At 39.8% G+C, this 27,574-nt stretch overlaps 2 protein-coding genes, 1 long non-coding RNA gene and 1 pseudogene across 4 annotated transcripts; all 4 read left to right on the top strand.

Annotated features, from left to right (window-relative positions):
* The first annotated feature begins 8,910 nt into the window (after positions 1 to 8,910).
* Positions 8,911 to 9,321, top strand: LOC113291325. The gene has a single exon (XM_026540871.1). The coding sequence runs from the start codon at positions 8,911 to 8,913 to the stop codon at positions 9,319 to 9,321; it is 411 nt and encodes a 136-aa protein (XP_026396656.1).
* A 7,774-nt stretch (positions 9,322 to 17,095) lies between these two features.
* On the top strand, positions 17,096 to 18,706 carry LOC113288894. Its single transcript, XR_003330755.1, has 2 exons — positions 17,096 to 17,607; positions 17,713 to 18,706. It is a non-coding gene; the product is annotated as an uncharacterized LOC113288894 (long non-coding RNA).
* A 1,106-nt stretch (positions 18,707 to 19,812) lies between these two features.
* On the top strand, positions 19,813 to 22,628 carry LOC113291323 (annotated as a pseudogene).
* On the top strand, positions 21,957 to 27,209 carry LOC113288893 (monocopper oxidase-like protein SKS1). Of its 2 annotated transcripts, none has more exons than XM_026538032.1 (12): positions 21,957 to 22,086; positions 22,178 to 22,315; positions 22,414 to 22,484; positions 22,586 to 22,699; positions 22,850 to 23,909; positions 24,004 to 24,113; positions 24,207 to 24,477; positions 24,567 to 24,672; positions 25,740 to 26,091; positions 26,194 to 26,559; positions 26,685 to 26,769; positions 26,873 to 27,209. In XM_026538032.1, exons 5-12 carry the CDS (start codon positions 23,715 to 23,717, stop codon positions 27,086 to 27,088), a joined length of 1,701 nt encoding a protein of 566 aa, XP_026393817.1. In that variant the 5' UTR covers positions 21,957 to 22,086; positions 22,178 to 22,315; positions 22,414 to 22,484; positions 22,586 to 22,699; positions 22,850 to 23,714; the 3' UTR covers positions 27,089 to 27,209. The 2 variants fall into 2 exon arrangements, with proteins under 2 accessions (XP_026393817.1, XP_026393818.1); XM_026538033.1 differs by having other exon boundaries at positions 22,586 to 22,709; positions 22,836 to 23,909.
* The last annotated feature ends 365 nt before the right edge of the window (positions 27,210 to 27,574 follow it).

Below are 27,574 nucleotides of genomic sequence, written 5' to 3'. Positions count from 1 at the left end.
TGTGAGCCATGCCGCAACATTGCCAACGCGCGTTAAAGGTGCCACTACCTATAAAAGGTATCCACGATCGACGACTACCCTTCCTTCTGAGATGCAATCCCAGCCATCCAAGTTCTCCACCGAACTGATAGACTTGTGGCAACTTTTAGACGACCATCCGCCTAAATCCAGCGGCCATGGCTACGCCAGGCACCACTTGCACGAGTCATGCCTTCCATGCCACAATGTCGCTGGCATGCCCTAAAAAGGACATTGCGCCATTTTTAGGCGTCAACAGAAGGTAGCCATAATGGACGGCTACCCTTCCTCCTGAGATGCAATCCCAGCCATCCAAGTTTTCCACCGAATTGATAGACTTGTGGCAACTTTTAGGCGACCTTCCTCCTAAATCAAGTGTCCATGGATACGTCAGGCGCCACTTGCACCACCGTGCCACTGGCAAGCACGATCCATGTCGCAATGCCACTGCGTACACCAAAACGCCACTGCGTCATTTTCAGGCGCCAACACAAGGTAGCCATAATCAACGACTACCCTTATTCATAAGATACGATCTCGACCATCGAAGTTCGCCACCGAGCCGGCAATCTCGTGGCAAGTTTTAGGCGACCAGCCAAGACGAGCCTAATAGCATCACATGCTATTTACCTGCGGAAATCCTCTCAATTTTAACTTTCCACACGTAGCAAAGTGCTACATGTTTTCCACGAAAACACTCGAGACATCAAAACATGTCACAAACTGGGGGATACTCATCAGGTTATTGGTCTGGCGGGTTACAGCCTGCGGCGTGCAATACACCCATCACAGGAAAGTGTCATAAAGCGGGGCGGTTAGTAATGACAAGAAGTAATGGAGTAAACGTTTCCTTCGTTATGGAAACATAAATTCCAGGCGTTACCCGTTACTCCCTTCTTCCACTACTCAATTGTTTCCACTTCCTACGAGACCAGGGTACGTTTTGTTGCGACTTGTATAAATAGGTCTCACCTATTTCCACCAAACAACAAGTTTTGGTCAGGATAAAAATACAACATCCAGAAATCATCTGATAGCTTTTCATCCAGCTAGCCAGTTCAATTTTCTGATACAAGTCACGAAACACCCACACTTCCAGAATCAACTATTCTGGTCTCAACACTTTCTTCCCTTCCCTCCCTAAGACCAACCCTTGTCCTTCACTTTGTGACCGAAGCAACCCTGGAACGGCCATTTCTTGGTTTAGTCCAGGATTGTACAGATTGATCTCTCGAATCAAAAGTACATTATTTTGGGTTTAGATTTGTTTCTCATCCACACACCCAAAATTACCAAAATCAGCAGAAACAGTTTTCACCCACAAACAATTGGCGACCACAGTTGGAGATTAATCTCTCGGTTGCAATATCAATTTTCAATTTTCGATTTCATTTTCCAATCCCGATCTCAAGATGGTAGAACTTAGGTCCGGATCAGAAACAAGCCCTGAAAACACTAGCGCCGAAATTACTCTCGGTATTAACGTTCTTTCCAGTGGCATTAATACGCCACCAGCGGCACGACGAATGTTCTTTCAGGAGTTACACCTTCACTCACCAGAGCCAGAACCGCTGCCACCACCCCCAATGTTTCTTCAAGTGTGACACCTCCAACCGTCACCAGAGCCGTTGCTACTCCTCCATCAGGACGAGAAACCGGGGGAGCCAGAGGAAACCGATCCCATATTACCATTGCTGATTTCATGGAAAGGCAGGAAGTTATCGCTAGAGATCAGACGGACATGGCTTTGACTCAGAAAGAGGTGCTTATTTCCCTCAAGAAACTAACGGAGCGGCTACCACAAGAGTCACGTCGACCCCAGATGGAGCTGACAAGGAATACTTTTAACATCTTGCGCAGGTACTTCAGCAGGACGCGCGTTTGTAGATGAAGAGGCTCGCGTTGCTCTTGGACGCCCAGTAGAAAGGAATCAGCAATCCAATTTCATCACACGTGAAGATCATGAACGACTTCCCCAAAATCGAGGCAAACAAAATCAGAAACCCTCCTGAGTTCACAGAGACCCTCTTCCCGTCAGGAGCTGCATGATTTCTGGGGACTTCCCCCACAAAATCGTGCAGTCTATGATGAAACATTTATGTGAGATTCTGTATTTCTCCAAGGCGCAGCGTCAAGACATATCTGCAGCCCTCAACCGCACTGCATCAGGAAAGCAGCTGTTTCCAGCCATGGAAGCCGTTCCCAAACCCCGACCTCTCCTGGAAAGCACGATTGATAAATGGAACTGGGGAATCCAAACCACTGTTCACTTGAAGGATGTCGAGTTTGACAGCACGCTGATTGACGCGGCCTCCGACTTCACATTGTAACCGTCAAGGCTCTGAGAGTTGCAAGGAAAAATCAAACAGAAAAAGCGTATTCTTTCCCATGAGGAGAAAAAACATGACTTGCAGACCAACACTGTTTGTGACATCTTCCCATATGCCATATCGTATCAAGTCGTTTTTCCGAAGTCAATGGTTAATGGCGCCCTCACTGGAGTTTTCTACAGGAGCCACTTCGACGTTTCTCTCCGGGAGCCGCTTCAACGTTCTCTCTAGAAGTCGCTCCGCTTCAACGTTCTCCAGCAGCGGCTCCACTTCAACGTTCTCTAGCAGCGGCTTCGCTTCAACGTTCTCTCCAGGAGCGGCTCCGCTTCAACATTCTCCAGCAGCGGCTCCGCTTCAACGTTTGCTCCAGCGGTCATTCCGCTTCAGCATCCTCTCCATAAGCTGCTCCAGGATCCGAAGCCGAAGCTTTAGAGTTTTTCTCCATGAGATTCAACGTCCTCTCCAAGATCCGAAGTCGCTTCAAAGCCTCCTTCCAGCCAAGGGTCGCGCTGTAGCCACCACACTCCTTCCCGCCAAGGATCGTGTCGTATCCGCCACTCCTTCCTGCCAAAGATCATGTCGTAGACGCCACTCCTTCCTGCCAAGGATCATGTCGTAGCCTCCACTCCTTCCTGCCAAGGATCGTGTCGTAGACGCCACTCCTTCCTGGCAAGGATCGTGTCGTATCCGCCACTCCTTCCCGCCAAGGATCGTGTCGTAGCCTCCACTCTTTCTAGCCAAGGGTCGTGTTTTAGCCGCTACACTCCCCCCTGTCAAGGATCATAATCGCGGCCAGCCAAGGTTCGTAGTCGTGGCCATATTTTGATCCATACCGCCAGAGCTCGTGATAGTGGACAGTTTACTCGCTTACGCATCCAGCCAATCCATTTGCTTCCATGGACGCCCATACAATTTCAGCCAACCTACTTTGTTCCCACGACAATGTAGTCTCTTATGATCACATCTGCTTCCAAGAACGGTTGCCGCTCGTTTGTTTTGATACCAGTCAGAGCTTCACCATAGCAACAATCACTACAAAGGAACATGTAAACCACGCTTGGGGACTGAGGATCTACACGGAATCCATTCACTATCAAAGCTCAGAAGACACGGTCAACCAAAAGGTCATAGCCACGACAAGGTCATCTACTATTCAAGGGTGTAGCGTAAGAATATCAACACCTCTCTGTCTAGAAGACGCCTGCAACACTTTACGAGGCTGCGGAGGATCCCAAGCTTGCTCAGAAACTAAAGAGAAGTGCGACTGGGAACTGTTAATCGCATTCCATCCCGACAACCATCAAAGATTCATGAGATAATTACAGGGACGCGGCTGAAACATTTTCTTGAAGAAACAGAGGAATCCACGATTAACAACATATATAACTCTCTCATTTATACCTCTTCGTTATCTAGAATATTTTGTCCATGTGATATTCCAAGCATTCTAGCATCACATCCCATAGGAGAGTATGATAAGATTGTATCAAATCCCATAAGCGTGGATTCAAGGCGATGCAATTAAAGTAGGCTACACCTGGGGACTGAACCCTCCTTCATGTTTAGAAGCTTAAGCGCACTCACCAACTTACCAGTGAATGCAACAGAAGCGCATCTTCCACGAGAAAATAGGCTCAGGATAATTAAACATGGGGACTAACAGAATGGGATGCCTTCACTGCCCTCAACCAGGTTATTCCCGGTTTCAACATCATCACTGTCAAAGTTTTACGAGCCGCAAGAATTTCTCAACGTGAAGCCGTACACGTGCATCAAAGACTCCAAAAGAACACCACAGAGATATGTTCACATATCCGGCCACGCCATCAGATCTAACAGAAGTATAACTGGGGACTTCTCGCCGCATCCCATTCCATACAATAGTCCAAGATTCATAAGATGGTTCAAAGGATGTCGTTTGGAACGAAGTCCTTGAAGACTTGATAGCAGCAGCACATCGGCCGGAAGATTTCGACCATACAAGCATCCACAACATGTCATCATCGCAATCAGAAAGTCTAGGTACCAAATAACCTAAAGTCAAGGATGAACACAACGCAACCACAATATCCAAGATTATCCCTGACATTATTTCATCCATCCATCCCAAGAGTGCAATGGAGTTTGTTAAATTCTGAAATCCACTGGAGAGGTCAGATACTCATTCTTCTGGAATCAGAACCTTATTACACATTCTGGAGAAGATCGATGGTATTTTCGGGTGGATATATGTGATAGCACCTACTTTGAATTCTCCTGGCTCGCCTTGCTAATGATTATAACTATTGGAGATTGTTTTGTTGCTATTAATGCTCGTTCTACCAACGCTAAAAAATGAAGAAGAGGAGCCAGATACTGCAGATGAAAGCAAGGAGCCGGATAAACAACAAGAAGCAGAAGAGGGTTGATATCCCTTTTCATACGAACACAGTTTCTAGAGTTTGAACAGAATAAGGATTCCTTATTTCTCCATGAATGGGAATAGATGACTGGGCGCACCATACTCATGCTCCATAGCCGAACAATTAGTGTTCCAATACCTCCGCTCCATTACCTAACCAGCATCGCGCCACAACGAGGAACACCAGTCACTCAACCTGCAACGCTCCATGTCTCCAGCACTCCGTGGTCAAGCCAACTCTCCATGGCTCCAGCACCCTGTGGTTAGGTAGCGCCAACGCTCCAGCATTCCGCAATCCATCCAGCAATCCTTCCAAGTGCCACTTTCACCATTCCGTGGACTGAAGCCAGTTTCCACCATTCCGCGGACTGAATCCAGTTTCCACCATTCCACGGACTGAAGCCAAGCGCCATATCCGCATGTTCTGTGACCTAACCAGCCAGCACCCGTTACGCGAGCCAAGTTGCAGCACAATCTCCGCGCACTCCACCAGACAAGCAGCGCCATCTCCGCCTGCTCCACAGTCTAGCAAGCAACACCATGACTCCAACACCTCGTGATCAAAGCCGCACTATCTTTGCCCATTCTACAAAAAACACTGGCTCCGTCTTCACTATTTGATAGACAAAGTTCAAAGTGTTGTTTCCACCATTCCACAGACATATCCAAAGCGGTGCCATCTTAGTCGTTCAAAGCGGTGCCATCTCCACTAGCCAAAGCAGTGCCATCTTAGCCATTCAAAGCAGCGCCATCTTCAAAAGCCAGCAACGCCAACGGATCCACGCCAAATCCAGCATCATCTCCGCGTCCAAGCCGAGCCTGCAACGTCACGGCCAAGACAGCAGCGCCAACGGCTCCACGCCAAGCCAACACCATCTTCGTGGCCAAGACAAAGCCAACGGCTCCATGGCTAAGCCAATCCAAAGCCAACGGCTCCACGGCCAAGCCAAGCCAAAGCCAACGACTCCACGGCCAAGCCAAGCCAAGACAGCAGCGTCACGGCCAAGCCAAGCCAAACCAGCAGCGTCACGGCCAAGCCAGCAGCGCCAACGGTTCTGTGCCCTAGCCATCACCAACAACTTGCATTCTCCTAGCGCTAGCTTCTATGCTCGACAGCTGATGCACCTGCATCCATCTCAACGCCAATCTTTCCACTCCTGACAAATGCCATCCGCAGCCCAAGCCAACTCCAAACCGCGTCCTAGCCAATGCCTTAATCATTCCTTAACTAGTAGCCAAAGATGCAGTACCGGTGCCAACATCCCATGACCAAGACCGATTTATGCAAAAGCCACCAACACAAGGGTCATGGATTCCTCATGCCTTCCACCAAAGGTTAGTTGAATTTCCTTGGCAATCTCTTCACGTTTTGCTCTTTCGATTTTACTTTCGTCTGTCACCATCTCATGCTTACCCCGGAACAATGCCATTGTTACGTGATAATCAGGTAACTTAATGTTGATGGTGGTTTTTAGCTTAGGGTTAAAATCGTAAAACCTTGCATCTGATGTGACGTCACTCTGCAAGGAAACGGTGTCGTGAGTGCTAACCTCTCCACCGACATATTTATTGATCCGTTCGATATATTTACATGAAATTTATCCATACTAGCGAATGTAGCAACCATCCCAAACGCTCTGTAAATTTTCGGCACCTCGCCAATATCGGTATGGCATGACGGATTTATGTTCACTCGCAGCGGAGTAGCATGAACCTTCAAGTACCAAAGTTAAGGCCATCGCACGAAATGCTCAAACGGAAAGCACACTGCATTCTGTAGATAAGGATTTTTGTGGCAGCATACAAAATCCAGCCAATTATTGTGATAACTCACAAAAAACTCATAAACCCGACTAATTTGCAAAATCAGGGTTTCGCGCCCCGTGCAATACACTAGACCCCGTTGGTCGAAAAACTATGCTTAGCAAAACTAGGCGATTAAATCCGCCACAACGCACTGGAAGTGTGTCCACGCCCTAGCTTGCCGGCCCCACTTCCCATCGATCAATCAGGTCGCTTTAAATCCACCACATCGCACTGGAAGTGTGGCCACACCCTAGCTTGTCGTCCCCACTTCCCATCGACCAATCAGGTCGCTCTAAACCCGCCACACTCACACATAAGTGTAGCCAAGCCCATGCCTGTCCGGCCCTCTTACATTAACCAATCAAGTTGCTTTAAACTCGCCACAGTGTTGAAAAGAAAGAAACTGCGCCAGATGGCCGCAAAGCCTACTGGCTTCCCAAAAACGTGCCAATATGCCAAACGCGCATGCCGAACGCGCCAAACGCGCATACCAGGCACACATGCCAAACGTGCCAAACATGGACACTCACCACATGCGACATGCCATATATATTAATTAGGTTTTCGACAATGCCGCAATGCCACTGTGCCAATGGCATGTACGAGCCATGCCGCAATGCCACTGGCGTACACCGCAACGCCACTGCGCCATTTTCAGGCGCCAACACAAGGTAGCCACAATCAACGGCTCCCTTATTCATAAGATGCGATCTCGGCCATCGAAGTTCACCACCGAGCCGGCAAGCTCGTGGCAAGTTTTAGGCGACCAGCCAAGACGAGCCTAATAGCATCACATGTTATTTACCTGCAGAAAGCCTCTCAATTTTAACTTGCCACACGTAGCAAAGTGCTACATGTTTTCCATGAAAACACTCGAGACATCAAAACATGTCACAAAGTGGGGGATACTCATCAAGGTATTGGTCTGGCGGTTTACAGCGTGCGGCGTGCAATACGCCCGTTACAGGAAAGTGTCATAAAGCGGGGCGGTTAGTAATGGCAAGAAATAATAGAGTAAATGTATCCTTCATTATGGAAACATAAATTCCAGGCGTTACCCGTTACTCCCTTCTTCCACTACTCAATCGTTTCCACTTCCTACGAGACCAGGGTACGTTTTGTTGCGACTTGTATAAATAGGTCTCACCTATTTCCACCAAACAACAAGTTTTGGTCAGGAGAAAAATACAACATCCATAAATCATCTGATAGCTTTTCATCCAGCTAGCCAGTTCAAATTTCTGATACAAGTCACGAAACACCCACACTTCCAGAATCAACTATTCTGGTCTCAACACTTTCTTCGCTTCCCTTCCTAAGACCAACCCTTCTCCTTCACTTTGTGACCGAAGCAAGCCTGAAACGACCATTTCTTGGTTTAGGCCAGGATAGTACAGATTGATCTCTCGAATCAAAAGTACTCTCGTGCAGTACATTGTTTTGGGTTTAGATTTGCTTCTCATCCACACACCCAAAATTACCAAAATCAGCAGAAACAGTTTCCACCTACAAACACACATGTATCATACATGTGAAACTAAACAAAATTTAACTAATAATTGTATTGCCTAGGTAGATTATGATGTTCGTTGTGCGTAATTATATTTTCTCTGAGGTACATACATAATTATTGATCGTTTCAAGGAAGACTTCCATATAAGAATAACCTCCATATAAGAATAATTTCTTGTGGTCCCTGGGATATTCTTATATAGATATTCCACTGTATATGCAAAATTTGTAATAAAACAAATCACATACATCACAATTACCATATTGAAAATTGACAAATGAAATCAAATAATTATGAAGTCATTCGTATTAAGTTGTGCACAAAAAATCAAAAAATCCGTTTTGAAGCAAAACGAACTTGTAATTTGGTTACAAGAATCTCTCCATCTTAAATTTTGATGTATGACAAGTGTTATATATTTATATTATGATGAAAATTATTCTTTTATGGAGGTAGGTTCCTTAAGACGGGACCAGAAAAAATTATGACTTATTGTAATATGGAGTTTATTCTTAAATATAACTTGCCCAAGTCAGGATCATAAATTTTTATTATTATATGAAGTTTATTCCTATATGGAGTATTCATCTGGAGAGATTTTACTGTAGATACAATTTGGGGTTCTAAGTAGCTTCACGCATTAATACCAATGGGCCAATGCATCAACATTGGAAACCGCATCAATAATAGCTTCAGGACTATTTTTTCCTTATTGTTTGAATTTTGGTGACTACAACTAAAGGAACTTATCTCATCACCAGTACAACCAGAAAGAGAGAGTCATACATTGTTATAAAATATTTGGGGATTATCAACTAGAGGGAGGAGATAGCTTGTCTGTGATGGAGGAAATAGTAGAAGAGGGTCAACAATTCACATGCAAGATATGTTTTGAATACGTTCATGTATCTAATAAGTTCATTATTCAAGATTGTGTTTATGATCATTTTCACTGCACCAACTATGCTTCTAAGCACATGGAAACACAAGTGGTAGATTATAATAATTCAAAGGTTACTTGTATTGATCCTGAGTATCAAGCACTGTATGAGATTTCAAGGTGTGACAGTTTACTTTTTGGATCCACGATAGAGAAATGGCAAAGGTGCCTTTGTGAATGGGTAGTAACTTCAGAAGATGGAAGAATGGCTTATTGCCCTTACGTTGATTGTTCAAAGCTGATTGTCGATGAGTGCACTGGTGGTCAGGCACGAGATGTATCATGTCCTAATTGCAAGGGGAAACAGGTGTAAAGTGGAGTTCAGCTCTGCCCATAGGTGCAATGAAATCATGGAAGACCTCGAAATGAACGACAACGTCTTACTTGGCACTGCTAGAAAAGAGAACTGGCCGAGATATCCGAGATGTAGACATGATATAGAAAGAACCGAAGGCTGCGACCAGATGAAATGAAGGTATGTTGTTTTCGATTATTTTTATTAGTAAAAATAATGTTATTAGTAGTTCAATTTATCAATCAATTTTTATTTTATTTTAGATTTGGTATATCCAATGGAATTTTGTGAAAAGGGTTTACCCTTTTGTTGTAGGATCCTACTCCTTTTCAATACACATATTTGAAGAATTTGATTTGAATTCCATGCGGATGAAATGAAACAACGATTTCATTGTTATATAAAAACTAAAGATAACACTTTTTTTGTTTATTGTTTCTTCTTCGCTCATTTTCAAAGGAGTGGGACCGGTTATTGCTGGTAATAAAACAAATATATATATTGATCATTGCTTTAAAATAAAATCATGCGATTAGGATGAGCCATGAAAAGCTTCAAGTGGACATAAAACCTAGAAAGACATTTCAAATTTGGTGTTCATCTAATCTCTGCCGGATCAGCATATACGTATATCTCATAATCAAACCATGTATTAATTATTTTTTAATCATGGTGATTATTAGATGAATCTCCAAAATCTTTAGAAAAAAATACTAGATGATGTTAATACTAAACTAGCACCCCATTAGAAGTATAATATCACAAACGCCATCTTGGAAAGCGTCGATATATGATGGGTCTCATATGAGCTTTTATAAACATCACTGGAAGATTGTTGAGCATGATATGGTAACATTAGTTCAATTTCGTAGTCAGACTTTTAATCTAAATTTGAGTTTCACTTATCAGACTTTATTTCCTAAAATTGATTACTCATCGACCCCAAATGATTTATGAGCTTATGTAATGTAACCTATAAAATCTTATCTAAGTTAATGGTCAAATGAAACCTATCATATCTCATATTATATCACCTTTTTTAGGATGCTTTTTTGCTGGGAAACTGTATTAAAGATAATATTGTCATCGCTTATGAATTGCTTGATATGATGAAAAACAAGGAACATAGAGTAGGTGACATTACTATCAAATTAGATGTGCCCAAGTTATTTGGTCGTATTCGTCTTTTTTTTGGTGCAGTTTTAAAACAACTTGGTTTTGCTGAAAAGTGGTGCCAAATAATACACCACTGCATAAGTGCTTCTACTTTTTTTTTGTTAAATGGTTCCCCTTGTAGGCAATTTTCTCCTTGTATAGGCTTACGACAAGGAGATAGTTTATCTCCTTATCCGTTTACTATTTATATGGATGAGTTTTCTCGTCTCTTATTAAAAGTCGAATCTCAAAATAAAATCCATGGTGTGAAATCTCCTACTTCTCCTCCAATTATGTTTTTTTTTTTTTGTAGATGATGTGATTTTTATTTCTAAGAGCTGGAACCTTATATTTAAAATATGGTCAAGATATTTTGTTAAGGTTTAGTAAAACCTCTGGTCAAGTTATTAATCCAATAAAGAGTGACATTGTTTTTAGTAAGAAAATTCTCAGGTATCAACAAACTGAAATAACTAATATGTTACAAATAAAACCCATGAATATTTCAGAAAAATACCTAAGAGTTCCTTTATTTTTGAATAGATCAAGAGCTTTAAGTTTTCAACTTATTATTGCTAGAATGCAACAGAAACTTGATGGTGGAAAGAAAATTTAATTCCTCAACCTGGTAAAGCAATACAAATTCAAACAGTGATGAATTTTGTGGCTATGTATCAAATGTCTTGCTTTCCGTTGATTGTTTCCATTTTGCAGCAGTTGCAATTTGTTCAAATAATGTATTGGGGGAATCAACAAAACATAAAGTATTTCAATCCTAAACCTTGGAGTAGCTTATGTCTGCCAAAAAGGTATGGTGGTTTAGGCTATGAGAACCTTTTAATATTCAATTTATCTCTTTTAACAAAATTGACTTGTATAATGGTGAACAACCCCAATATTTGTGGATATGAGTATTAAAACCTAAATATTTTTCTAAGAATCCTCTGTTACACTCTAAACCATAGAAGCCAAATATTTGGCTTCAGAAAGGAATATGTAAAAGACTAGACATAGTTAAGAAATATCATGCTTAGGAAGTTGTTACAAGTGAGGATATAAGTATATGACAAGACATTTGGATCTATTGGGAGGGGGACAAACTATAGGTAGAGCATCTTGATTGACCAACTGAATTTCATTAGTTAGGTTATATTTATGTTGATCCGTTGATTAGTGGTAACTATAATAATATTCACCTATAAGCAACTGATCAGTGGTAACCATAATATTATTCGACAACAACAAAAGAGGTAGCTCAGCCGCTCAATTTACGGCATACAAATATATTACCAAAAATCAAAATTTTCATATAAAAAATTTTGCATGATATATTGCCTTCAAAACCTTTCTTGTTTTCATTAGGCATTACTACAAATGCTTTATGTCTTTTTCGTGGAATGGGTAATGAAACTATTGATAGTTTATTCTTGCAATATCACTTTACAAGAGTTGTTTGGTTTAGATTCTATCATCTGGCATTGGGTGTTTTTAATAGTTTGATTGATTAGATGTTTAGTTGGTTTAAATCTAAAAAACTCATGATATATGTAGTTGTTCTTCGGCAGGTCTAGAAGGCCGGATGTAAATCTAGTACAGAAAACACCAAACAATGTTTTATGGTTGTCATTTAAAATATTAAACTGCAGCTATCTTTAGTCCAAGAGTGAAGATTATTCCCGAACTTAAGGATGATGCAAGAGTGAATAATAGGCCAAGAGTTTGTCTATACATTAGTCCAAGGCTGGTCAAATCTTAGACAGTGCAAACAAGCTATTCATGCAAGAGTATGCATCATTATTGTCGAACAATTGGCTAAGTAAAGCAAGAAAAATGCATATGAGCATATGGAACATATTGGAATCATTTGGGAAGCATGTTGTCATGAATTTGGCTTAACTAAGCATTCTAGAAAGTTCATATCAAGGCCATAATGCAGTGATGCACTATGGTGCAAAAGTAGTGTATTATGGATCAAGTGGCGGTTATGGGCGTTGCAAGCATGCTAATGACGCGAGACAAGCTGGAACGGTTATGAAGTGAGTTTATAACCTTATTAGAGTGTGCACAACCGTTTGGGACAGGTGTGGCGTGACTTGGACAAATTGGAGAAGGCTGGCCAGTTATGCCCACTTTAGGCAGTTATGGAAACTACCCCTTGGACTCTTGGCTGTCCAAGGCTTGTGCATTCGGATATGCACGGTTTTGGGCATTGTAACCACTTTATAAATGATGTAAAGGCATCAAAATAACAGTAGGCTTACATATAGGAGAGTTAGTCTCATGTAGAGAGAGTTAGGCATTCACCAAAGAGGGTGAATGGCATGTTTAGTTCATTGGTAGGACATAATTTTTGTGATCTTCCTTTGATCCAATAAAATGGGTTTGTTATATTAAGTCTTGTATTTATGATGTTGATGGCTTTGTGAGTTGGTCAATTGGTTTGATACATGGCAAACCTCTTATGCATATGAGGGCATAAAGAGTTAGAGATAAAAGAAGAAGACTCCCGTTGCGTAATGCCTTAAGAGTGAAGGCGTATGCGTGCTTTGGTGCAAGCGTGCAAGGATGAGTACTTGTGGGTTAAGTTGATTCACTGAACCACATATTATTGCCGGTCATGTACATGGAAAATTTTAGGTCGCAAAATGGGCATGTGACAGCTGGTATCAGAGTTGCGTTTAGGGACACAGTTCTTAATATTTTCTCCCTTTTTACTCAAGTTGGTGTCATTTGTTTATTGAATTCAGTAGTGAAGCATTTGGGTTTTGTTAGTTCCGAGGCTAGAATAAGTTGGCTTTGTGTGGAAAGATCAATTGGTAAGAACTTTGAATATTGAAGTATCAACATGCCAAGAAAGTTCATGACAACGGTGTCTGAATTCCTGCCTAAAGTGTTAGAAGAACGTGCGAGAATCATTGGAAACAAAGTTTTCAAATGATTGTATGAAAAAACTGAAGAGTATGTTAACTTCTATGGTTCCAGTCAGGTGTCAAAGTACATGTTTCTCACAAGTATGCGAATATTATGCATTTGGAATGCATTCTTTCGTAGTGTTATCAGTACCATGTACATTACAAGTAGTAATTAGAATCTTAAGAAAATTCCTGAAAACAAAAATGTTATTGGCCTTTGCAGTGGCAAAGATAATTGAGAACCTATCTACGCGATAGAATTGAAGGTGTCTCATTGTAGCCAGTTTGGTGAAAGATTAAAATTATCTCTCTCGATGCATATACCTTGGTGGTAATGCAAAGTCTGGTTGTGAACCAACATTTTCGTGGCAATGTGTGGCCAATTCTTATCTAGCATAAACCTTATAAAAAGTCTGAATAAAGAAACATAAGTTAGGGAAAAACCGATACACCACGGTCTTGCGTTTGCATAATATTCTTCGTTGATGCTAGATGCTCACAAGGAGTGTGCTTGCACCTGGTTTATGAAAGTGGGATTGATATGCTTGGACAACGGTGTCCAAAGACCTACATTCGATCATAACCACAAGCGAATGTTCTTATCGATTATAAATCAACAATTGTTGCTACTGAAGCTAATTTTGGAGAAGAGGAAAGACAAGAGCGACCATATGTGCATGGATAGTAAAATTAGTTACAAGTTTGAAGAAGAATGCAGTATTATTGCTTCATAGAACATAGGCAATGGATGCCTCATTTACAAGGATTGTTGGCCTTGTTTGAAACTTTCCAAGTAAGGGATTTGGCAGCAAAATTCATTGAGTAATGTGACTTTCTGAGGTTTATGGTGATGCTCAGAATTACCAAGTTAAGTCCAATTAAGTTGTGCAAAGGTGCACAAGTTTGTGTCAAAATGTTGGCGCTAACTAGAATGGAAAATATGCAACAGTAGCATGCGCCAAATGAGAATTGGGCATGTCCAATATGCATTATGCGTCTAGAGATGCAAGTTAGGAAGATTATGGACGCAGGGAGAAGGAAGGACAAAGTAGTGGTGATGCATAAGGATGACATGTGGTCATTCTTGATGAAATCTTTATGAAAGCTAAAGCAACATGAAATCCTCAGTTTGAAGGAGTATTCAACTAAGTGTCAATTATATTGTGATTTATTATAGGATTTTCATAAGAACGTTGACAAGTTAAAAGAATGCATGTGGCAAAGTGAACTGAAACATTGGGGATAGTAGGTACTGTCTCGTTTCCTTGTTTGTTGCTTATAAGCGAAGATGATGTCAGTATTACAAGACTTGTTAGGTCTTAAAAGTTACAATCAGTTAGTGTAAGTATTTGCCCAAGTTTGAGTATACTTTCAGTTTGGTCGAGTGGACCTTGGTGTTGGGAATTGTCTCTCTATGTAAGGTAGTAGTGAATCATGGTATTTGAAGAGAAATTTCTTGTCTCTTTTGTTCAGAGTAAAGCTAGTTCGTATGGAAGATGCTACATATAATATTAAGCCAAAATATGCAATAAAATACACTAAAAGTGAAAGAAGAAATAGAAGAGTTGGTGGCATAGATGAGTTTGCTGTTGATAGTTACGTGGAAATGCAATGACATATTGGCAGCAACTGCATGGAGTAACGCTGCAAGAATGTAGAAGTAAGCCCATCAAAAGAAATGAGTTAAGATTGACTCATTGCTTGGAAGAACATGTTGTTTTTCCATTACATTAAAGCGTAGCAGTTTGAAAGAAAAAGTGAGGCATGTTAGTTTCAAAGACGCGTGAAGAGGATACCTTGTCCAAAGTGACAGTGGGATCTCCCAGGTAATCCTAAGTCATGACTATATCAAAGGCATGCATTTCAATCATGGTGCTGCGACAGTGCAAGCAAAGAACATCAAGGTGTTGGTTCTTTGTCATACAAATGATGCAAATCCAAGTTGAAGTATGCAATGTAATTTGGAGTCCATATCTAGTAAAAATTCCTGAAGTTTGCAAAGTGTAGCAAAGGATATAGGTTGTGGCGCATGCCAAGAGTGGTACGAAACCATAGGGTGCATACCTTAAGGCATTGTATGTTTTGGGAAGGAGCAACATGATTAGAGAATTAGGACAAGTCTTTGTATAAGTCTTGTTAAGTTGCGCGGTGCAACTAAAGTCGAAAATGAAGGCAAAAGACTATGGCAATGATCAGTGTGATCAGCGGGAAGAATCATTACTTGCGTACATTTAGGCGCAAATGATTCAAGTAAAATTCAAGACTAATTCTGGGAATTGGCAAGAAGAATTTTCCGTTTGCACGTGAGTATTGAAATACGACTTAAGGTGGATCTGGAGCGTATGGGAAACGTAACAAAAAAAGTTCAAGATCAGTAGGATCAATGACAAGGAAGTAAGATAAGTGATGCTGGTGTTAAGGCATGGAAGTTGGCTAAGGACGTTTTGCAAAAGCTAGTAAAGGTTGCTGAATTTCAGAATGGTTTTGAAAGTGCATGCAGCGAAGATTAAGACAAGTATAGAGTTTACGTTTGCTGGGTTCAATGAGGACGTTGAACATATTGGGTGGGGGAGGTCTATTACATGTATGGCTAGTAAAGCGCAAAGATTGCGCGTTACAGCATAGCAGGCCTAGTCAGTGATCAACTAAAATGGCGCTACACTGCAGAGACTGTAAAACGCTAAGGTAGTACTACCTTGCAGGGCCAGTGAAGCGTTGGGATGACGCTAAATTGTTAAGTCAGTGGCCAAGTAATGAAGCTTTTAGGTCTATGCTAAGCAAGCAAGAATTTCAAATAGTCTATATAATATTTTAAATGTTATAACATAAGCATTCTAGGATATAAACTTCTGAGATAAAATCTAAGTAAAAACAAACAAATTATTGAGAAAAAAATGTAAATTTTCTTAAGATGAAAACTAAATAAGCCAGAAAACATCACGAAAAAATAAAGAAAGCTACATGATACAAGAACAATACAAGATTCACCTTGTCGTAGCTCTCAGTACTCAAGTTTATCTTCTCTATCCTCGACTTCTTCACTTTACCAATCACCACATTATACTCACTTAAGACTGCTTCAGCAAGTAATGAACTAATTGATCGTGCTACATCATTCTCAGTTGCATTTATCACAGGTCACCTAGCTTGGATGTAGAACAACCAAGCTTACTCTTGAAAGTGGTGCTTTCCTCTCAATATATTTTTTTCACAAATTTATCATGCTCCCTTTGTTTTCTAATTTTCTTAACCTCGTCATTAGGAATCAGTCGCCTCATCTTCTTGTGGATCTAAATGATTTTGGATCGTATGCGTGTGTTGGCTTAAAAATCTGTTGGAAATCGTCATCCATTTGAGTAAAGGTACATATTGAATTATTGGAAGCACAACGTCAACTATATTAAAATTTGTGTCACTTTGTTTCAGTTTAAAATGTTAAGTGCACCCATATATATGGGTTAATTGGATATATTTTTACTTTATTGGGATATATTTTGTTAATTGAAACATGTTACTAATCAGAAATTAAAATATTTTTAAAGAACAATTTTGAATTCTACTTTCACATCTTTTAAATAAGTGAAAACTACAGTCACACCCATTTTTCAGATTTCTCCCACTGTAAAACTCATGTCCAAAAATCTAAAGGCGCGCATCCATTTTATAGCCAAAAATTATTGTCGGAACCAAAATTATTAAAATTAAATTTATATGTTTATCGTACTCTTCTTCTTTCTTCTCTCTGTTTCTCCTCCATCTCCAGATGCAATCTACAAAAAAAAATACCTCTGAATGCATTCTTTATCTGAAAAGAAACCAGTCAAGAAGACAAGTTGGAGATCAACAGATCGATGGGTTGATGGCGTTGTTGGTAGGCAAAGCCACGGGAAAATTCGAGTTACTGGTGATTGAAAGGAGAATTCGAGTTCTTCTGGAATTATGAAGGATGGGTACTCACTTGAAATCGAAATCGACAGTTTGTCAATATCGGATTTCAGATTAGCTTTTGATTCTGAATCAGTAACAAGACGGCACCGGTTGGTTTCAGTTTCAATTTATTTTTTAGATTCATAAAATCGATCTGTAAATGATTTAGTGGATTCAAAAAGAAGGCAAATCGTTGGAATCAGACTTACATGACATAGCTTGTTGAAGAAGAGAATGGTGGAGATTTGAGAGGCGTTCGATCATTGCAGCATGTTTCTTTTGAGCAATTATATCTTGGGTTTTCTCTGAGGTTTCTGATTTATTTTCTTCCATGGAGTTTTCGATTTGTGCACTTATCTTGTCTACTTCGTTTTTTCTTATCTCACTCGTTCTTGCACTTCTCTTGGAACAAAAGAAACATGCCAGGGTTAGGTGACGCTGGGATTCAGATGACGAAGGTACTGGTTTGGTGTTGATGTTGCACACAACAATAACAACAAGTGAAGTTTGAGTAGCTGGAGAACTAAAGCAAGAGCGGGAAAATTGGTGATTCTGGTGGTGCTATGTCAAGTAATGATGGCTACAGATTGATGTTGCAGGGAAGCTACAGATGGTACTGGTGTGGGTATGCTGTAAATGTAGAGAAAAAAATGAAGATGATTGATGGTTTCTTTTTAGATGTATGTTAGGGTTATGATCAGGTTGTGCTGAGAAGGATTACAGGAATCCAAAATCGAATTTGCAGCTGGCTGAGAGGTTGCAGGGAATGTATGGCCTGGAGTTACAGTTGCAGCTGCACTGAGAATTGAGAAGCAAATGGTTGAGTGCATCAAATAGTTATATATTGGCTGGATTATAGATGGAGAGAATATCTGCATGAGTTGCTGGCAGTGGTAGTTCCAAGCAACAGATTTAGGTGTCGTTGGCTACTCGAGAAGACACCGTCAACAACAACAATGAATCCGTAACTAGTGGAGTGTTTGTTGGATGGTTCTTTACGGGACTTCCACCATCGATTCAGTGAATGGACTTGATTAAATGGAATGGGATTGATTTTGTTTGGGAAATTTCCTAAGAGTTGTAGCGGAGATGAAGTTTCAGTCCGACAGAAAGGGTGAACTGATGGAGCTGCGACAGATGAAAACAGGGAGATGCAGCTGCAGGGATTGATCCGAGCTACTATGAATGGATGCAACTACAGGTGGAAGCGCTTTACAACAACTGATTAGAGCTAAAGGGATGCTGCAGTGGCTGAGCAAAGGAAATGGAAGTGCAACTGGAGTTGTGGGTGTAGGATTCAGCTGAGTATTGCAGGTGGACTTGAGATGTTGCTTACTGTGGTTTGGAATTCTAGTATTAATTTTGATTTGAACTAAAAATGAATCCATTCAGCCTATTGGTGTTGGTTAGCTCCTCTATTGGTGTTGGTTATGGTCATAATGGTTGAATAATATGCTATGCAGCTACAAAAACGGTTGCATAACCTGTTATGCATCTACAAAAGTTGTTGCATAGCTTGTTATGCAGTCCCGAAAATGGTTGCATTACACGTTATGCAATTATTTTTTTCTTAGTATTGTAACCAACAAAAAATGAGGTTGCATAACTTGTCATGTACCTACAACAATATCTACATAACATGTTATGCAGTCGTGAAAATGGACGCATGACCTGTTATGCATCCGAAAATATGACTGCATAATGCATTATGCATCGAGAAAATTGTTGTACAATCTTTTAAGCATCGAGAAAATAGATGGATAACCTGACATGCATCCGTAAATATGGATGCATAATGCATTATGCATCAATTTTTTATGTACGCAATAAAATCAACCAAAACAACGGATACATAACTTGATATAGATGCATAACTTGTTATGCAGTCGAGAAAATGATTGCATAATTCGTCATGCGTCTGCAGAATGTATTATGCATCTTTTTTGGTGGCTGCATAATGGTTATGTATCAAGTTTTCGAAAAATTTGCCTAAAATGATGATCACCTCCGATTTCTTCGTGAAAAACAAAAATTTGATATTGTTGTTTGTACTCGTTGCGTAGCTCTCTTAAAAAGATTTCCAATGATTTAAAATTTGTAAAATTACAAGACGCGGATTTTTAAATATATTATATCCAAGTTGCATTGCCAATTATACCCCTGATACATAACCCGTCATGCAGATATTTTTAATAATTTCATATAATTATGGATGTCACGGAACTAAAAATTAATTGTGGGCTTAATAATAAAAATATTATTTTTTTTGGACCTACGACTCATTTTCCCTTTAAATAATAATCAAGAAAAATCGCTTGGATCTATCTGCGTGTAACCCGCCCATCATCGGATGTTAGATTAAATATAGATGCCAAAATTGAAATGTGTCATCTATTTGGATTGATTGTGGAAGGGCCGATTTCAATGAATCTGTCATCTGCATTAAGGCCCGATACATAGCCCAGTGGTACGTTATTATTCTTTTGAGAGAGAGAGAGAGAGAGAGAGAGAGAGAGAGAGAGCTTAACGGTCAGTTGTTGAGAAAATGCCGAGTAAGAAGAAAAGGAGAAGAGAAGAGAAGGCAAGCATACATCCACGAAACAAATACTCTGAAAATCCTCCTGATTTCCAACAATTAGCTTCTCTGTATCCATCTTTTGAACCCTTCGTTTTCTACTCCCCTCGTGATGGAAGACCTAGAATTGACTGGACTGATTTCAATGCCACCAGAGAACTAACTAGGGTTTTACTTTTCCACGATCACGGTGTTCATTGGTACTAATTCTAACTCTCTATTTCATACTCATATTTCCTTGATTGAGTTTTGTCAAATTCATTAAGGTTTCTTTTGTTGTTGTGTAGGTGGATACCTGATGGGCAGCTCTGTCCTACAGTACCAAATAGGTCAAATTACATTCACTGGATTGAAGATTTACTCTCCTCTGAAGTTATTGCAAAGACCAATGTTGGGGGAGATGATGATAATAAGGTGAGGGGTTTTGATATTGGAACCGGAGCCAATTGCATATACCCTCTTCTTGGTGCATCCCTTTTGGGTTGGAAGTTCGTTGGATCAGGTATTTTGGTTATCCCAAACCCCACATTTTGCATTTGTTTAATTGGGATTGAAATGTGACTGAAATGTATACATATTGGTTATTGATGATAACTGTTTGCAGATGTGACTGATGTTGCTTTAGAATGGGCAGAATATAATGTTAAGAGTAATCCACATATTTCCGAGTTGATTGAAATCAGGAGGGCTGGAAATGCTGGGAAGAACATCTTGCAAGAAGCTGCTGATGCCAATGGTCAGTTGGCTACAGAACGATGTTCAGAACAAGTTATTGGAGAGGAGACAGAGTCAGTGGCTAAGGTCTCAGATGATGCGGATGTTGTTTCCGACTCACAAGAAGCTGCTGCTTCCAATGGTCAGTTGGCTACTGAAACCGAACGATGCTCCGAACAAGTTATTGGAGAGGAGTCAGACTCAGTGGCTAAGACAGATGTTGTTTCCGACTCACAAGAAGCTACTGCTGCTGCCAATAGTGGTCAGTTTGCTGCTGAAATCGAACTATTCCAGGAAGAGATTGTAAGGGAGAGAGAGTTGGAGGTTAAGGTGCCGGATGTTGTTTCTGAGTTGGAGGAGAAGTCTTCTGATGAGCCAGGCGTACTTCTTGGTGTTGTCAAGGATGGTGAACATTTTGACTTTTGTATGTGCAATCCTCCGTTTTTTGAGAGCATGGAGGAAGCAGGACTAAACCCGAAAACTGCATGTGGTGGGACAACGGCGGAGATGGTTTGTCCTGGTGGAGAATTGGCTTTTATTTCTCGTGTTATTGAAGATAGTGCTGTGCTGAAGCAGTCTTTTCGGTAAGACTTTCTTGATGTGTCCTCTCCGTTTTTTTCCACGCCTCAAATTTCAGTTCTACGAAAATAAAATGGTCACAAGTTATTAATACTCCCCTTGATTTGATTGGATTAGGTGGTACACTTCAATGGTTGGGAGGAAAATAAACCTCAAGTTACTAACATCTAAGCTTAGAGAGGTGGGAGTATCTGTAGTTAAGACTACCGAATTTGTCCAAGGACATACGTCCAGATGGGGGCTTGCATGGTCTTTCATTCCTCCAGCTACGAAGATTATAGCTTCTCATAAAACACCAAAAACCAATATGTCGTTCATGCTTGAGGTCTGGTATTCTGCTCCAAATGCGACAATCAAGAGTTTTTATCTTTCGTTATTCAGATACAATATCTATTTTAAACATGCTACCTTGTATTCTTAGGTCTTGGTTATTTTAGCAGTAACCATAGATGCCACTGAGGTGTAAGTGGTAATATGCACCAATATGTCTTTACTCGTGTAGGTTTGGTAGGATAACTCGTTCTTACGACCTCCGTATTTCAATCAACCTGTTTTGACTGTGTGACTTCTTAAAGAGTGTGAATCAAGTAATTTGAGTGGCTTGCCATTTCTAGCTATTTGACAATCCTGATGCAGTGTGTTGCATTTTCATAAAACTGTATTGGTGATTGGGTTGCTGATGGAGAGTGTCCACATGTCACTTCCTTGTGATATGGATATGCTAATGCAAAGTTTACTTTAATATTTTCCAGTTTCTCAAACCATAAGATTCTTGATATATGCATTCTGAAGGGTGAGTCCTGTGCTTCTCAGCGTATTCAGCGCCAGATTAGTGCGATGCACATTCTGCAATCTGTGGAGTCCTTTTTTGCCGCTGCTGGAGCATCTTGCAAATCTAATTGCTCATAATTTGTCGTTGATGTAAGATATGTCATCACAGAAAACTTAGGCTGTCTGTTCATGCAAATTGTCATTCTCTTGTGTGCTGAAACGTTGATTGTAACTTTAACAGGTCACTGTATCAAATGAGCGCTGTGATGCAATTGTGAATAATGAATCAGTCAATGCTTATGAAACTAGCACTTCTCAACCTAGGCAGCCAACTTGCGATGATGCAGTTCCATCAAAAGAGATTTCTTTTCGCATCTCGGTGAGCTTACGTACAGTTTTCCGATGTTTTTTTTTATTTGATGCATGTGAATTAGAATGAGACTCAGACTAACATTTCCGTGTATTATCTTCTTCTAGGTTTTCCAGCAAATTCCCGAGACACTTTTAGTGAAAGCCTCCTTACAAAATAAAAAAAGACCCACTTTCTGGTTTGCACTTAACTTTTGTTGTATTTCCATGTTTTTGTATCTTATGTTTTTTTACAAGCCTTCTTAAGTCTCTTGTTAACAAGCATCTGTTCTCTTTACAGGCGCATTCTCTGTGCTGTTTCAGCAGCTGGAATTATCCCTTAAGAAGGATTATTGTAGAAATACCTAAACATGTTCAAGGTGCAAGCTCGGAAGATATGCCTACTTTCAACTATGTATGACCTGGTATCACCTAATTTTATTTTCTACTTTCCTTTTGTACAAACTTGCAAAATGCTTATGCTAACCAGCTGTAGTTTTCTTCAATCAATGTAAACCAAGGTTTTACTGAATTTAGGTCACTTCTAACAGTTAACTACTTGTAGAGCGAACCCGGATCTGTGGAACCATTGGCCCAACTTGTGAGTTTGGAATTAATAGTGTATGCGTCAATGCTTGGGTTCCTGATCAGATATCTCCCTACCCAGAACCGGAACTGATTATAGAGTCGGTATCAGGTACTCATCGGGATCCGAACCAAATACATCGATTCCATTTTGCTCAGGTTTCGGTTCTGGCGAAAATCCGTTGACGCCGGCAACATTGGATGTCTTTTTTCGCATTGAATATTGTACATACCATTGTCAGTTTGACTTAAAAATATAAACTCATCCTCCAACTTTTAGAAGTACAAGATCTCTAGATTTGCAAAACAGGGTGGTGCACTGCACATATTTTGTTAGACTTTTCAGTTAATGTACAATAGACAAAAAATTTCTATAATCCCGCAAATCTATTTGGTTACTTAAATGTTAGTTATGATACTTTTGGCATCCCTAAGTAAACTAATTAGTTTCTTAATAAAAAGGACCCTGAAATAACTTAAGGATTACATGTCTTCTGGCGACAAATGCGTGTGTTGTGAATCATGATGGTCGACAATCACAACCGTTGAAACAAAGATCTCTTGATCCTTGCAACATTCTCATGAATTACCTAACGTTCCTTCCACCTTTGATGAGAGAGATAAGGTGTGATAAATGAATAGTCTGTATTAAGTTATTAACTTCTTCACCTCGTAACTTAAAACCATCATTTTTAAGCAATATTTTATTCTTCCTCCTTCCAGTTTCAACTGACTTTCAACTGCTTAAATCTTCTCTCTGGAAGGGCAAGTACACTGCACAGTAACACAAACAAGCTTATAGCTCTTCCCAAAGAGTTGAGAGTTTGTCATTTGTTTTGATCACAATGGAACCTTCTTACATTAACAAACAACTTGTAAAAACAAAGTTTATCATCAGTGCATCAACTTCACTTGTTCTTTTTAGTTATTTGTTACTAGTACTTCTAGTTTGCAGCTCTGTTGATGCTGAAAATCCTCATCTTTGGTTCGAATGGAGGGTTTCTTACGGTGAGCGTTCTCCTCTTGGTGTTAAAAAGAAGGTAATACAGGCTTACTTACACATTCATAGTGAAGTGTACAAGTTGAAGCTTAAACATATGATGTAACTTTTTCTTGTTCATCTTTTTTGTGCAGGTTATTTTGATTAACGATCAGTTTCCTGGCCCTCTCTTAAATACAACTACAAATGACAATGTTCACATTAACGTTCATAACAATCTGCCGGAGCCCTTACTTATCACATGGTACGTGAAAGGACCTTCAAAAAATTTCCAGTGTAACAAAGACCAGCACAAGTATAATTTAAGATATACTTTGATCATTTTTTGATTTTTTAGGAATGGAATTCAACAAAGGAGGAATTCATGGATGGATGGAGTCCAAGGAACAAATTGTCCAATACCACCAGGGCAAACATGGACATATAATTTCCAAATGAAGGATCAGATCGGAAGTTTTTTCTATTTCCCAACGTTAGCGTTTCAAAAAGCGGCTGGTGGGTATGGTCCAATCCGTGTTCATAATCGTCATGTTATTAAAGTTCCGTTCGACCGTCCATTCGATGAATTTGATGTCCTGATTGGAGACTGGTTCGTTTCGGATTACCGGGTAAGTAATCCTTCTAATAACAACTCAAAAGTGTGGTTAGAATGTGGTGTAAGAATTTCCTATAAAGTGTTGCTCATCTATGTAACCAGGACATGAAAAAATCTCTAGACCGTGGAATTCCCTTGCCATCTCAACCAAATGGAATACTCATCAATGGTCTTGGTCCTTTGGAAACCAATTTCACTTTTCAACCAGGTAATTTCCATTAACTAATTTCCTCTTTCCTCTTCTAATTGTTTTTTATTTTCACATCTCAGTCTATTTTCTTGGGCAGTATATCCATTGACTTTTCAATTTCAAATGAAAAGCTTACAAGTTTCATTAAATAAGTATTTATTGTGTCAAATAAATAGTAGTGGCAGAAACCCATATCTGGGGTTTATCATAATGGTTTAAATAGTAATGTCAGAATTCCACGCCTGGGTTTTATCACCACTGCAAAGTAAAGTTGTGAACAGCTAGTTACACCCATACCCAGGTCTAGGATGTAAGAGACTGAGTCCTGACCCTCTTTGGGTTGCACTTACATTATCAGTTTATCACATTGACGAGGGTAATAGCAAGATGGATCTAAAGCGACGATTAATTTCCTTGGGTGACCTGTGGATCCTGGATCCGATATGTTTCTTCCATTCTTTGTTTGATAACCCCAAAATATGAAGTTATGAACATCAATCCCTAGCAATAAACAATGTTCAGCAAGAAATCGTATCAAAACAGAAGAGCTAGGTACATTTTAAAATCATTAAGTACAAATACCTTAAAGGAACACTTAACTAGAGTTAAATCTCATTAAAAAGATTAAATCTTGTTAATGTTATCAGAAATCATAGTACCAGCAACAGAATGTAAAATACCAGAAAATGAAGCTCTGAAAAACAAGTCACATGACTGAAAGTATTTACTAGAACAGTACATTTAAGACTTCAACTTTAATGCACCTGAAACATGAAAATCCGGAGAGGATATTTTGGGGAATGAGTTACATTTTCACTTGTTTCTAGGATGTAATCCTACTGGCATCACTGGGAAAACCGTACAAGAATTGAGCCCACATCTCTTAAAACCAGGATGCACTCTTCTTTTTCTAAAGAACAACACCCCAAATTGCAGTCAATGAGACTGTATAACACATGAATTATTAAGCCACGCTGGTCACATATATGACATTCTATTGTACAAATTCTAGATGGAATCAGTTTATTACATATTCAACTGTTACTGTTTTAAATTTGTGCATTTGTCTTTTCATTAACGTGCAGGAGAGACATATAGGTTAAGAATATCAAATGTTGGGCTGAAAACATCATTGAATTTCAGAATTCAGAAGCACCAAATGTTGTTAGTAGAGACGGAAGGATCCTACACACTGAAACAATACTATGATTCTTTAGATATCCACGTGGGCCAATCATACTCCGTCCTTGTAACTGCCAATCAGACTGTCGGTATGTCGTATTACATGGTTGCATCCTCCAGATTCATGGAACCAGAGCTGGTTGGTGTTGCTCTTATTCATTATCCGGGTTCGCTAGTTTTACCCCTGGATCCAATTCCACCTGGACCTGATCCATTCGACTACGAATATTCTATGGAACAAGCCCGTTCTGTAAGGTCAGTATATTCATCCCCACCGCGACCCACCACACTCTGCAGTGTCACTGTTTTGTAATAAAATTGATCCTATCTAAACTCATGGACTTTCTTGTTTTGCAGATTGGATTTGGAAGTTGGAGCAGCAAGGCCGAACCCACAAGGCTCTTTTAAGTATGGCAAAATCCCAATAAACCGCACCATAATTTTAGAGAACGGCTTGATGATGGTTGGTGACAGTCGCCGTTTTACTGTTAACGGCGTCTCGTTTGTTAATGGAGACACACCTCTAAAGCTGGCAGATTATTTCCAACTCCAAGATATAATTGCACCTGAGAAGTTCCCAGATGCACCTGATAATCGTCCATATGCTTTGGGTTCTTCGATTATCGATGCTGAATATCGAAAGTTCATCCACGTTGTGTTTCAAAACCCTCGCCCTTCTTTACAAACCTGGCATATGGATGGATACAACTTTTTCGTTGTTGGGTACTTATCGAACTTTGGTTTTCCTTCATTATATCAGACTACTATTACATAGTAATACTAAACGGATGAAACTTAACTGGCGTAGTTATCTGAACATAATTTGTTCTATTTTTGGGTGTATGCAGAATGGAAAATGGTCATTGGAACGAGAGTAGACTATCAGATTCATCATATAACATGGCCGATGCTATTTACCGTTCTACTGTTCAGGTAGTAGGACATTAACTGTTTTGGTTTAGTGGTACATTTTAGGACTCAATTTCTTACATTCAGTTTTAACTTGGTTTGTCTTTTTGATGTGGTGTTTGTGCAGGTGTATCCGTATTCTTGGACAGCAGTATTGTTGGAACTAAACAATCAAGGAATGTGGAATATCAGATCTCAAGACGCTGAGAAATGGTACTTAGGCCAAGAATTGTACATGAGAGTGAAAGGCATTGGACAGGAAGATCCATCAACCATTTCCCCTCGGGATGAAGAAGGTGCACCTTGGAATCTTATCAAATGTGGAAAGGCTGGTCCCGTTTAGTTAGTATCACTCTCTCCAAAATTGTACTATTATTGGTTTCTGATCTTTGTTGAAAGATTTTTTTTCTATGGACCGATAAAAAATAAATAGTTTAGTTAGCATCATTCATGTTCTTTTGTTCTGAAACTTTGTATGCTTGGTCAAGCAAGTTTGACTCATTTGAAATTAGGGAAAATGGAAGAAAAAAGTTTGACTCATTCGTTTCTGTAATTGTACTATATACCAGTTTGAATTGCAAGCCTTCGTAACCGAAGATTGAAATTTAAACCGGCAAATTATAAAGTTATATGTAATGAAATGAATGCGCTAGTATTTTGTTATAGCGTCTTATAAATAAGAGTAAAGCAACTGATAAATAAGATTATAAGTAAAGAAACCCCCAACTTTTCCAACACATAAAACCTACCACATGGAAAATGTCTTCATCAAATAATGTCATTGTTGTGGGGAGTATCTTCACAACACCACTTAAAAGAAATTTAATTA

Source organism: Papaver somniferum, chromosome 6 (genome assembly GCF_003573695.1).
Source record: "Papaver somniferum cultivar HN1 chromosome 6, ASM357369v1, whole genome shotgun sequence".
Classification (NCBI taxonomy): domain Eukaryota; kingdom Viridiplantae; phylum Streptophyta; class Magnoliopsida; order Ranunculales; family Papaveraceae; genus Papaver; species Papaver somniferum.
Note: the sequence above shows the minus strand (reverse complement) of the source record. Positions and strands in the feature narration are given on the sequence as shown.